We start from the raw sequence: 12,883 nt of genomic DNA on the forward strand, positions 1-12,883 counted from the left end.
TCTGTTGAAAAACACGTCCTCTGAACGTAACAAATATGTTGTCAATCAAGAAATCAAGCATCTTGATAATATCAGTTTAACTATCTCTAGTATATCTGTGACATTTTGATTAATTGAATCTGTCAAATTCATGCCTTTTTTATAGGGTTTTATCTTGAATAAATATATATTGAGGGACGAACGAAATTATGTGGCGAATGTTCGCTATTAACCGGCAGGAAACCAATTTGTAATTTGATGGATGGTAACCAGTCGCAGTTCCGGTTATCTAAAAACCCAAAATGAGCTTCATACGACCCTATACGGAGGTCTTCAGGAGCTTCGGGCGAATAATTAAACAGAATGGAGGCATTATGAGTTCAGTTAAAACAATGTTTTAGTTAGTATTTATTTAAATATGCATGGAGATTTGAATAAAAGCTCATATGAATCCCATAATCATAAGGTCTATTACTTGACATTGATTGACCCAAACAAAAATAAACCACAATTTTCTATGTGTGTAATCATTTAAAAGGCGTGAATGATGTACAGGCTTTCGAAATGGGAAGGTCACCCATAATTCCCTCTGTCTTGTCTCTTTAATTTTAAACCAAACATATGGACACCACCTGTATAATTTTTTACACCTACATTTTTTAATGAGTATGTACATAGTGCGGAGAGCATGAATTTCATTGCAAAATTTCATTTCTCCACTGGGAATCGAACCCGTGACCTCTGTGTTACAAGGCAGTGCATTAACTGAGCTAAAGAAGTACTTCCTTAGCTCAACGGCTTATGGCTGATAAAATATCTTTTAAGTTTTTTAAGGGAAGCAATCCCGGCACAATAGTCAAACAGGCACATCCATCAGGAGTGTATCCATTAAATAAAATCAAATGTAATTTAAACATAAAGGGTTTTTTTTTTTGTCAAAATATTGTTCTCTAAATCCTTATTCTGACGAGACCCCCCCCCCCCCCCCTTTTTATTATCAAATCCTGTATCCATTCAAAATTGCATGATGATCATCAAAATCTGTAAAAGGGTTCAACCTAAATTTTAACCACCTGTGTATGTGAAACACAAAATGAATGTTACTTAATTACTTCTGTATATAAAGGTTCAATGAAGGTGCTACCACTTAGGCTTTAAAACATTGTCCTGCTCCACAGTTTGGTCATATAAATGAACCATATTAAAGGGGTATTAGCTGTGAAAGTCATGTTCACCAATTTTACTCGAATTCTTATATTTGATTTATAACATACTAATTGTATCTCCAAATTACAAATAGGTCCAAAAGAAACAATTTACAATGCATGGGCTCTCTCAGCATTTTGTACATATCGACCACCATTTAATTATCTACTGAGATGACTTCCAACCATCATATAACCACATATATATATGAATTTGTAATCTGTCTCCAAGGGGTGGAATTGAATACAAATTCAACTAATGTTGAAGTATAGGCTTGCAAGTCAATAATTCATCAGTGATGTTTTAGCTTTTTTGACAAATTTGGGCCCAACTAACTGCTTATGAAACACAATGTTATTTAAATATTCAGCTTTTATTAATACTGGGCACAGAAAGAATTGTATTTTGATTGTTTGTCTAAATCGTACATGTAGCTAATTTTATTTTATTTAGCAAGCATTAATGTGTTCCTTGATTGCTTGAAAAAACCCAAATAAAGTTGTAATGTCCTGAAATTATAGATATATTGTCTTAAGAAGGGTGGAATTGTTTTTATAGGGACATTGCAACATTTTTTCAGGGTATTTAAGATAATTTAACAAAATTTTGAGTATTTTGAAGTACAGAGAATTTTTGCCTAAATTGTACATGTAGCTAAATCCCCTTTAATGTGCATTATTTGGATGGAGAGTTGTCTCATTGGCACTCACACCACATCTTCCTATATCTAGTAGCATGAATTGATGTGTACCTTGATTGCTTGAAAAAAAGAAAATTAAGCTGTAATGTCCTGAAATTACCGGTATAGATTTATAATATTGTCTTAAAAATTATGGAATTGTTTTTATTGGGACATGCAACACTTATCAGGGTATTTAACATAATTTCTTGTATTTTAAGTACCGGTACAGGGAATTGACAAATGTGACTGTTTAATACAAAACATAATTTACTTTTTTGCAACGTTTTAAGGCATGGCAGGACATATATGTAGAAAGAATAAAATTTAAATGCAGTTTCAGAAACTTGAAAGATTTTTATTGCCATGGCTAAAAATAGAACATACAGGTAAAATGTAGTTTTTGGCTTATAACTCTGAAACCAAAGCATTTAAAACAAATCTGACACAGAGGTAAAATTGTTTATCAGGTCAAGATCTATCTGCCCTGAAATTTTCAGACAAATTGTACAACCGGTTATTTGGTTACTGCTCCTGAATTGGTAATTTTAAGGAAAGTTTGCCGTTTTTGGTTATTATCTTGAATATTATTATAGATAGAGATAAACTGTAAACAGCAATAATGTTCAGCAAAGTAAGATCTACAAAAAGGTCAACATGACCAAAATGGTCAGTTGACCCCTTAAGGAGTTAATGCCCTTTATAGTCATTTTTTACCAATTTTTTTCGTTCATTTTTGTAATAAAAATCTTCTCCTCTGAAACTACTGGGTCAAATTTAACCAAATTTATCCACAATCATTAATAGGGTATCTAGTTTAAAATGTGTGTGTGGTGACCCAGCCAACAAATCAAGATGGCCACCATGGCTAAAAATAGAACATGGGGGTAAAATGTAGATTTTGGCTTATAACTCTGAAACCAAAGCATTTAGAGCAAATCTGAGGTGGGTTAATTGGTATATCAGATCAATATCTATCTGCCATGAAATTTTCAGATGAATTGGACAACTGGTTGTTGGGTTGCTGCCCCCTTGTTGGTAAATTTTTGGTTTTTGGTTATTATCTTGAATACTATTATAGATAGAGACAAACTGTAAACAGCAATAATGTTCAGCAAAGTAAGATCTAATAATAAGTCAACATGACTACAATGGTCAGTTGACCCCTTAAGGAATTATTGCCCTTTATAGTCAATTTTTAACAATTTTCATTAATTTTTTTCCTCTTTATCTAAAGGGCCAAGTCTTTAGAGCCTCTAGTTTGTTTAAGCCAGCAGAAACAGGTATAAAGCTTGGGATATTTGAATCCAACACCTGTTTGTAATGCAAATTCCCTTTTATTAAGTATATACATTGATAAAAAATGATATGCATTAACACAAATGAAAATTAATTTTCATAAAATGTTATATTAAAAAAACTTGTTTTAATAAACACATTTGTAAAGTTGACGTTACAAAGTCAAAGTTAATATGCACTCTTAAAAATTGCAAAGCAAAATATGCCTTAGCAGTGGCAGATCCATACATTTTCATAAGTGGGGTCCCACTGACTGCCTAAGAGGGGGCCCGCTCCGGTCACGCTTAAGTGATTCACTATATAATCAACCAATTATTTTCTAGATAAGGGGGGGGGCCTGGGCCCCCTGGGCCTCCCCTAAATCCGCCTCTGCCTTATTACTTACTTTTCCAAATACATTGTCAGTTGAAATTTGTGTGTACCATATTAAAACCACCAAAATTCACATTTTAATGTTTGTTAGTGGTAATAATTATAAGATGATATTACATATATATGTGCTAATATTCAGTTTTGTATCCTTGTAGTACTGATGATCTCAAAGAAGGAACATTAAAAGGCACAGATAAATATGGAAACAACTATTATGAAAACAACAAGTATTTCATAGGTTAGTTGATTAATGGACATTAGGGAAATGTATTTCCAAGTTAGATTTAAAGATTACTTTTCCTAAGATAAAGTACAGACATGATGGATTCCTAGTTCAAGATAATCATCAGGCAAATGTCAGATGAAAAAATATTTGTATGAAGGGAGATTTAGGGTGTAAACGAGACAGCAACACAATTAAACCTTTAATTTGATTTTTTTTCCCAATGGGAAACAACTACTTGGTAAGACAAATGTTGGTCCCTTTCTAATCAGTACATGAGTCACAACCATGGTGTATTATGCAGGGATGTTAATAATTTCACTTCTTATTAAGAGCATCACATATTTATGATAAAAAGGAGATCACAAAAACAGGTGGTTATGCAGTTAAAAAAAATTATTTGAATGACATTTACATAGAGTTATGCCTAGAACTGTATAATCATGATTTAATGCTACATTTTTGAATTTCAGGTAGAAACCGTTGGATTGTTTATAATAGAAATCAAGGATTTTGTTATGATTCATCTCAGATTCCTGCAGAGTGGTAAGTAAAAATCATCCCATACAGATCAATTAAACTAAATTCACTTTTCTTTAAGTGGTAGAATTTTACAGAGAAGAGGTGTAAGTGTTAGCCATGACCATCCGTCTGTCTATACGTATGTATGGATCAAAATTAGTTTTAGTTCTCTTATTTGGTTTGCATTGATCAACCAAATGTTATGAAACTTATACACAATGCTTACCGTATTACCACAAAACCCAGATCAAGTTCAATTTTGGTGGTGCCACTATTATTGGTCTAGAGTTATGCCCCTCTAGAAAGTTATATGTGATTAGGGCATCATCTGGACATAGACTCCATTTATTTTTAATTAGGATTTAGTTAAATCGCCTCCAGCTTTTTTCTGCAAGCTCGGTAAAACATTATGGTATGTTAAAATATGCAAAAGCACCTGATATAACCATCTTCACTAACCCAGGGTTACTATCCAGTCCCCTTCTCACCACCCTTGGCAGATTATGCCAACATTTGTGATTTCAATGTTGCACCATTGGTAGATAGAAGTCATGCCATACTGACATTATCATTCTTGACCAATGACAGCACTTGAACTCTCTTCAGTGTGGAGGTGTAAAACTGGTTATGTCAAGTGTCTACAAATTTCCTCAAGCAGGAACTAAAAATATATGTTGTCATCCATCATTTGCACGGAAAACATACCCAGGAACTTCAATTAGTCAATTAAGAACTTTAAAATTTTCACCAAATATTGTTCTGTGTTTTGGGGATTAAGACTTGTTGCACAATCAGCACATGTCAATTGATTATTTATATTTTCTACATTTACACATTATTATCTTAAAGGTGCTTTTTGATAGGATGCAGCCAGTTATAACTATGGCTAATAAAGATCATTACCTTGTTTTTCCAAATTTCTATCTTAATCTGCCAAGGGTAGAGAAGAGCTGGGTCTTTGGTTAGCCAAGATGCTGGTATGACATTCAGAGAGGGGGGGAACAAAGTTATCTACCTGACATTTATGGCAAGATGTGTATAAAAATACAATTTCTGTGACTGTTACCTCCAGAAATATGAAATATATTAAACCAGTGCAAATTTACTCATTATTGACACCTTTGTAGTATGAAATAGGTACATTTGTAGATATCAAATTATTCCCAATGGCAATGAGACAACTATCAAACAAAAAAGAAAAAGGAAAAGGCATTAAACAGGAACAACCTGACTTTGCTTTTTAGCTCACCTGGCCCAAAGGGCCAAGTGAGCTTTTCCCATCACTTTGCGTCCGTCGTCCGTCGTCGTTGTTAACTTTTACAAAAATCTTTTCCTCTGAAACTACTGGGCCAAATTAAACCAAACTTGGCCACAATCATCATTGGGGTATCTAGTTTAAAAAATGTGTCCGGTGACCTGGCCAACCAACCAAGATGGCCGCCATGGCTAAAAATAGAACAGGGGTAAAATGCAGTTTTTGGCTTATAACTCAAAAACCAAAGCATTTAGAGCAAATCTGACTGGGGTAAAATTGTTCATCAGGTCAAGATCTATCTGCCCTGAAATTTTCAGATGAATTGGACAACCCATTGTTGGGTTGCTGCCCCTAAATTGGTAATTTTTAAGGAAATTTTGCGGTTTTTGGTTATTATCTTGAATACTATTATAGATAGAGATAACCTGTAAACAGCAATAATGTTCAGAAAAGTAAGATTTACAAATAAGTCAACATGACTGAACTGGTCAATTGACCCCTAAGGAGTTATTGTCCTTTATAGTAAATTTTTAACAATTTTCATAAAATTTGTAAATTTTTACTAATATTTTCCACTGAAACTACTGGGCCAAGTTCATTATAGATAGAGATAATTTTAAGCAGCAAGAATGTTCAGTAAAGTAAGATGTACAAACACATCACCAAAACACAATTTTGTCATGAATCTGTCTGCTTCTTTTGTTAAATATTCACATATACCAAGGTGAGCGACACAGGCTCTTTAGAGCCTCTAGTTCTATGTATTTAAAATCCATTGTTTTATTTTTCAGGCATGGATGGCTCCATTATTCAACTGATGAAACCCCTATTGATAATCCTCCAGTAAAAAGGAAATGGATGGTAGATGTGCACACAGAAAACTTATCTGGAACTAAAGAATGCTATGTACCATACAGTACCACAAGGCCAAAAATAGAAAGTTGGCAACCTCCACAATAAAGTCAACAGTTTCTGTAGTGATGAACATATTTATAATGGACATGGAGAGTCAAGTTGTTTTTGTGAAATAATTAAAAAAAAAATAAAAAATAAAATTTGTATGATTATTATTATTCTCTATAAATATAAACTGTCATTCCATCTCAGAAAGTAATACATTGAAAATTAAAAACCAATTGTTCAAAGAACAATTGAAGGTCTTTCCACAAGTAAAGATCTATTTTATTATCAAACTATTAAAAATCAATCTAAAATGTCAGTTCCTATGGCTTTATAATGTATAAATATGAATTTAAAGCAAAGGTCAAAATCTAGAACGTGCAAATTACCTATGACCTTGACCTCAATTTCAAGGTCATAAACCAAGGATCTCAAATCAAACGACCCTAGGTCTTTATTATATATGGTTAATGAGTTATATCACTTTACGCATAATTCTAAATATAAGATGGGCGAAAACTCCTATTTATTGTTTACGCACCCTGTCAACCAAAATTTATAAGTAACGGCATGTCGCAACTAACAATTTAGTGAAAATAAGATGTTGATATGTTGTAAGGTTTTGAAAGTAAGTAAAAATAAGCCAAAATAAAAATTTAGAATATGACCTTGACTTTATTTTATTTTTTTTGGATCAAGGATCTCAAATCAAAAGACCCTAGGTGTTTATTACTTATGGTTTACCAGTTAGAAATGCATTTCACTTATATCAAATACATAAGGGGGAATAACTGTCATATGGAGTCTCCGGATAGCTTCGGTCGAAACTAAACTACTAATCCTGAAGATGTAACAAGCAATTTGGTAAAATAAAATTGTCGTAATCTTTTACGGTTGCGAAGGAGTAGTGGCCACAAGAAAAACAGTGTTTGGGGAGATAACTCTTACAACGTAAAGTATTTTGTTACGCGGTTGAAAATTTTTAAAGCGTATAAACTATACGATATCATATTCCAAACATCTAAGCGACATCTTTTGAAACATCAACAATACGCAAGAAAAAATTTAGGCGGAAGAAAAAAAAAAATAATAATAATAATAATTAAAAACCAGTAAATATCTATTTTGATATTAAAATATTAAAAATCAGTCTAAAATGTCAGTTCCTATGGCTTTATGATGTATAGATATGAATTTTAAGCAAAGGTCATAATCTAGAACGTCAAATTTACCTCTGACCTTGACCTCAATTTCAAGGTCACAAACTGAGGATCTCAAATCAAAAGACCCTAGGTCTCTAATATGTATGGTAAATAAGTTATATCACCTTACGCATAATTTTAGATATGATAGGGGCTAAAACTCCTGTTTATTGACTACCTACCCTTTCAACCAAAATTATTAAGTAACGACATGTCGCAACTAACAATTTAGTAAAAATAATTTGTTGATATCTTATAAGGTTAATGATCATGAAAATTAGTGAAAATAAGCCAAAATCAAAAATTTAGAATATGACCTTGACCTTTGACCTTGACCTAATTTTCATTTTTTTGGACCAAGGATCTCAAATCAAAAGACCCTAGGTTTCTAATATGTATGGTTAATAAGTTATATCACTTTACGCATAATTTTAGATGTGATAGGGGCTAAAACTCCCATTTATTGTCTACGCACCCTTTCAACCAAAATTATTATGTTACGACATGTCGCAACTAACAATTTAGTAAAAATAATTTGTCGATATCTTATAAGGTTAATGAAAATGAGTGAAAATAAGCCAAAATCAAAATTTAGAATATGACCTTGACCTTTGACCTTGACCTAATTTTCATTTTTTTGGACCAAGGATCTTAAATCAAAAGACCCTAGGTCTCTATCACTTATGGTTTTCCAGTTTAAAATACTTTTCAAAATTTCAAATACAAAAGGGGAACTAACTCTCATATGGAATCTCTATACGGCTTCGGTCAAAATGAAACAGAACATCCTGAGGATATAACGAGCAATTTGGTAAAATAAATTTGTCGTAATCTTTTACGGTTGCGAAGGAGAAGTGGCCACAAGAAAAACAGTGTTCGGGGAGATAACTCTTATATGGGAAAGTATTCAGTTAAGCAGAGTTGGTTTCAAAAGCGTATTACCTGTTCGATATCATATTCCAAATATCAAAGCGACATCTTGCGAAACAAAAAAACAGCGAAGGAAAAAAATTAGGCGGAAGAAAAAAAAAAAAAATTAAAAACCAATTGTTCAAAGAACAATTGAAGGTCTTTCCACCAATAAGGATCTATTTTGATATGAAAATATTAAAATTCAGTTGAAAATGTCAGTTCCTATGGCTAAATGATATATAAATATGAATTTATACAAAATTCTCAGAAATGATCCTGAATATGTTTAATTGTCATTTGTTCCATGTTTGCATTGTGTTCTGATTCTTTGTAAATATTTTTCGGGTAAAGCTATTTCTGTTTGATGTGATGCTGTTCTAATCTTATTTTAATTGTCTGTTATTTATACTGTATCTTTTCTTTGGTAATCTGTTATGTAATAGGGAAATGTGTGTTAACACCTGAGCAAACATCCAACCTCATATCTTTTGCAAATTCTTTGACCTGACAATTAAACCATCCTGATGCAACTTTCTGCCCTATATTTCAATTTCGCTAATAAATGTGTCAGTGAACAAAATCCTCAAAGTCACACATAATGAGTTCATAGTAATTTCATAGTAATTTAAATAATTTAATTACCCCTGATTTCTTTCAGAACACACCATTTGAACTCATGATATGTAAAATTAAGGATTTAGTGCTCACATTATTATCGACCTAATTTTTCCTGCTATAACCTATCTTGTAAATAAACTCCTGGGAAATACTGTGTAGCAATGCCATTGGTATCCATGTTTGAATTAAACATAAATCATAATTTAATTACAACTTTTATTTTATATATATACATCACAATTATAATTTGGCCCTTGGGGAAACTACTCAGCTAAAAAAATTAATTTTTTGCTCCATGCCTAAACCAAGAGCCTAGCTATGTGCATACTGAAAGTAGCAAAGTATAGACCCCTGGCTTGACATCACACCAATCCAATTGGAACGATGGTTCAAAATAAATGCATGAGGCTATCAGGAAGCCTATGAGGCTATCATTCCTAGAGGCTATCATGCCTATGAGGCTATGAGGAAGCCTATAATGAGACAATGAGGAAGCATATAAGGAGGCTATGAGGAAGCCTAGTAGTGTTGATGTTGAATTGGTGTTGGAATGAATTTGTATGAAATTTGACAGTTTATCCCCAGAAATTCTTGGGGGATGAGTGAAATTTTTGAAACAACCAGTGATAAAATTTCATAAATGTCCATAACACAGATGGTAACAGCTGAGTGTCCCCAAGGATTTGTGAGGTAAGGGAGGGGGTACCTTCAATAAATCCATGAAAAGAAAAAAAAAAATAATAATAATAATAAAAGTTATCACATAATAATAACACAATATCAAGATCAATTGTAAAACAAAAACAATATCATCCAGAAACTCTGTAAAAAACATGCGTATGGAACATTTGAAAATAATCATTCCCTTAAATTCTACCTAACCTACTTTGAGCTGTTTTAATAGATGCTGGAGTTACCCTAATGTATCTGTTGTAACTATCTGAAGTCCAGCGCCCTAATGTTTTTATCAAGTGATCTTCTATTTTTGCCTTACCAGCACTAGTAGCTGCCCCAATTCTAAAACTATGACCATTATAATGACTTGAGTTGAAACCACATATATCCAGTACTTTTTTAATACAAGTGATGAAATATTGTCTCTCCAGAGGTTTCTTATCAATGGTTATGAAAAGTGGATCAGTTTGATTAGTAGGAGATAATTCTCTCCTTATTTGTATATATTCTAACAAAATTGTGTAAGGGCAGATAAGCTGACCTAATTTATGTAGCTGTATATTTATGCCTTTTCTAAAAGGATCAGTTTTTGATTGTTTTAATTTCAAAACTACTAAGTCTGTGTGAAATACAACATCTTCATTACATAAATTTATATGTGGATCAAATTGTGAGGCCTTTGACACTGTAAACTCGCCACATCTCAGAAATCCATAAAATGCGACAATGCATGCAGTTCTTAACATTAAATCAGTAAACTTGGAACAAAAACCTTTTCTCAAACAATTTACAATTTTTTCCAAAATTTCGAAAGTTATTGGTAATCTTATGTGATTTTTTGTTTTTTGCAGTCTTTTTACAGAATTTAAAACGTCATCAAGTCTAATTAAAGGTGTATTATGAGCAGATTGTAAGGGATCATTTTGATTACCCTGTACATATTTATACCTAATTCCACATAAATATAGTTTAATGGTAGAGTATTGTAAACTCAGAACTTTAAAGCAGTGGGCTATGAAATAAATTAAAATATCCTCAGAAATAGGAGGTAAACTAGAAAATTGAAAACCATTCAATAACATAAAAGTCTCAAATTTTCTGAACCCGGTATCATAAACAGTTCTTGTAGTATTAGCAATAGCACTGTTCCAAAGTTCATTCACTGCTTGATTTAGGACCACATTACATCTGAGCTGCTTGGGCACTTCATTGGATGTTGTGCTGCACTGGGAGCTAGTTTGCGGAATCTTTCTATCTGTAAACGAGATAGAGCATCACTTATATCATTCTGATATCCTGGAACATGTTTCGCACTAAAATGAAAGTTGTATTTACAAGCACACCATGTAAGTTTTCTCATTAATTTCATTATTTGTAAACACTTTGAACGTCCCTTTTTTACTATAGCTACTGTAGCTTCATTGTCACACCAGAAAAGAATGCGTTTTGTTGTCCACTGTGAGCCCCACAGTATTGCAGATACTACAATAGGGTATAATTCAAGAAAAGCCATTGAAAATGTTTTGTCAGGATAAGCAATGTTTGATGGCCATGATGAATAAAACCATTCTCCCTTGAAATATCCACCAAATCCTTTTGTTGATGAGGCATCAGTAAAAAGTTCCATATCATAACTTGAGTAAAATTGTCTACTGTAAAACATGTTCACACCATTCCAGCTGCTCAGAAAAAGTAACCAAAATTCTAGGTCAACACGGCATTCCTTATCTAATTTAACATAATGATGCAAATCATTGACAGTAGTGGACAGCCCTATGAGGTATGAAACAAAGGATCTACCAGGTAAAATGACACGTGAAGCAATTTGTTTAAGTGGCCCAAAAGCTGCAACAATTCCCTTTTTTGTACAAGATTTTTTCCTGCATAATTTTTTGATGAATTCACAAATGCGATCGACTTTATTAAGAGGTAGTCGAGCTTCCATTTTTTCAGAATCTAAAATAATACCCAAATATTCTAAACATTTAACAGGACCTATTGTCTTATGTTTTGCTATAGGAATGTTCAGTTTTTTGAAAATCATCATCATTATAGCCATAGTCCTCTCACCATCAGCATCTGGTGGATCTATGGTTAGGAAATCATCCAATAAATGCAAAATGCTATTAACTTTGTAATTGTTTTCTGCAATATGACACAAAGCTTGGGATAAATGGTCAAAAATTTTGGGGCTTGAACGACATCCAAAAGTTAAACGGACATAAAAATAATACATTTTTTCCCATTTTATGCAGAAAAGAGGCCACTGACTTGGTATAATTGGACAATTTTTGAACGCATCGGATATGTCGAACTTGCAAAGCCAGGAATTTCTTCCAAATTTCAAAATAACATCAATGGCGTCATCTATTCTTACATAAGACATTGAGCAATCCTGTTTGTCAATAAGATCATTAATACTTAGATGTTTGTCATCATTATGTGGTGAAGATAAGTCCAATATTAAGCGCTTTTTACCAGAATATTTCCCTTCTGCAATACCAATTGGGCTTACCCTATATTTTTGAAAAGGGGGATCCTTAAAAGGCCCATACAAGAAACCTTTAAAAACTTCTTTCTCTATCAATTCAGAAACCACATCTGGTTGTGTCCTGGCAGATAAACTATTCCTACATTCTTTTGTAGGTAAATCTGTTGTAGATACCATAGTATCAAACCCTTTCTCTAAGCCATTGCATAAATAGTTTACAAATTTTTTGTCAGGATGAGATATTAATTCTTTTGCAAGTTTAATAATATTAATTGGAGTAGTTGCCAGATATGGAAAATCATGTAGTCATTGACCTTGCTTATTTGTTGTTATTTTCTCAAACTTTTGTGAAGAGTTTACTGTATGTGGCTTAGATTGTACTTCAGTCCTACCTTGAGAGGGGAAAACTTTTTGACAAGATAATAGGGTATGACCAGCAACTTTACATCTACTACAGATATGTGAAAAATGACAAAAACTCCTGGTACAACCCCTACTGGTATTAAAATTATTGCACACCTCCCGCCCAGAATGATAAACCTTCTTTCTA

The 12,883-nt window shown here is 32.8% G+C and overlaps 1 protein-coding gene across 1 annotated transcript; it reads left to right on the forward strand.

Annotated features, from left to right (window-relative positions):
* Positions 1 to 226: 226 nt before the first annotated feature.
* LOC143050105 (NADH dehydrogenase [ubiquinone] 1 alpha subcomplex subunit 12-like) lies at positions 227 to 6,594 on the forward strand. The gene is made up of 4 exons (XM_076223798.1): positions 227 to 379; positions 3,691 to 3,773; positions 4,232 to 4,304; positions 6,327 to 6,594. The coding sequence occupies exons 1-4, from the start codon at positions 282 to 284 to the stop codon at positions 6,493 to 6,495; spliced, it is 423 nt and encodes a 140-aa protein (XP_076079913.1). The 5' UTR covers positions 227 to 281; the 3' UTR covers positions 6,496 to 6,594.
* The last annotated feature ends 6,289 nt before the right edge of the window (positions 6,595 to 12,883 follow it).

The sequence above is a fragment of the Mytilus galloprovincialis genome, chromosome 1 (genome assembly GCF_965363235.1).
Source record: "Mytilus galloprovincialis chromosome 1, xbMytGall1.hap1.1, whole genome shotgun sequence".
Lineage (NCBI taxonomy): Eukaryota > Metazoa > Mollusca > Bivalvia > Mytilida > Mytilidae > Mytilus > Mytilus galloprovincialis.

Coding starts and splice junctions, on each gene's coding strand:
- LOC143050105 (XM_076223798.1), top strand. CDS start 282: ATGAGCTTCATACGACCCTATACGGAGGTCTTCAGGAGCTTCGGGCGA. Junction 3,774..4,231: donor AAACAACAAGTATTTCATAG/GTTAGTTGATTA, acceptor TTTGAATTTCAG/GTAGAAACCGTTGGATTGTT. Junction 4,305..6,326: donor TCTCAGATTCCTGCAGAGTG/GTAAGTAAAAAT, acceptor TTTATTTTTCAG/GCATGGATGGCTCCATTATT.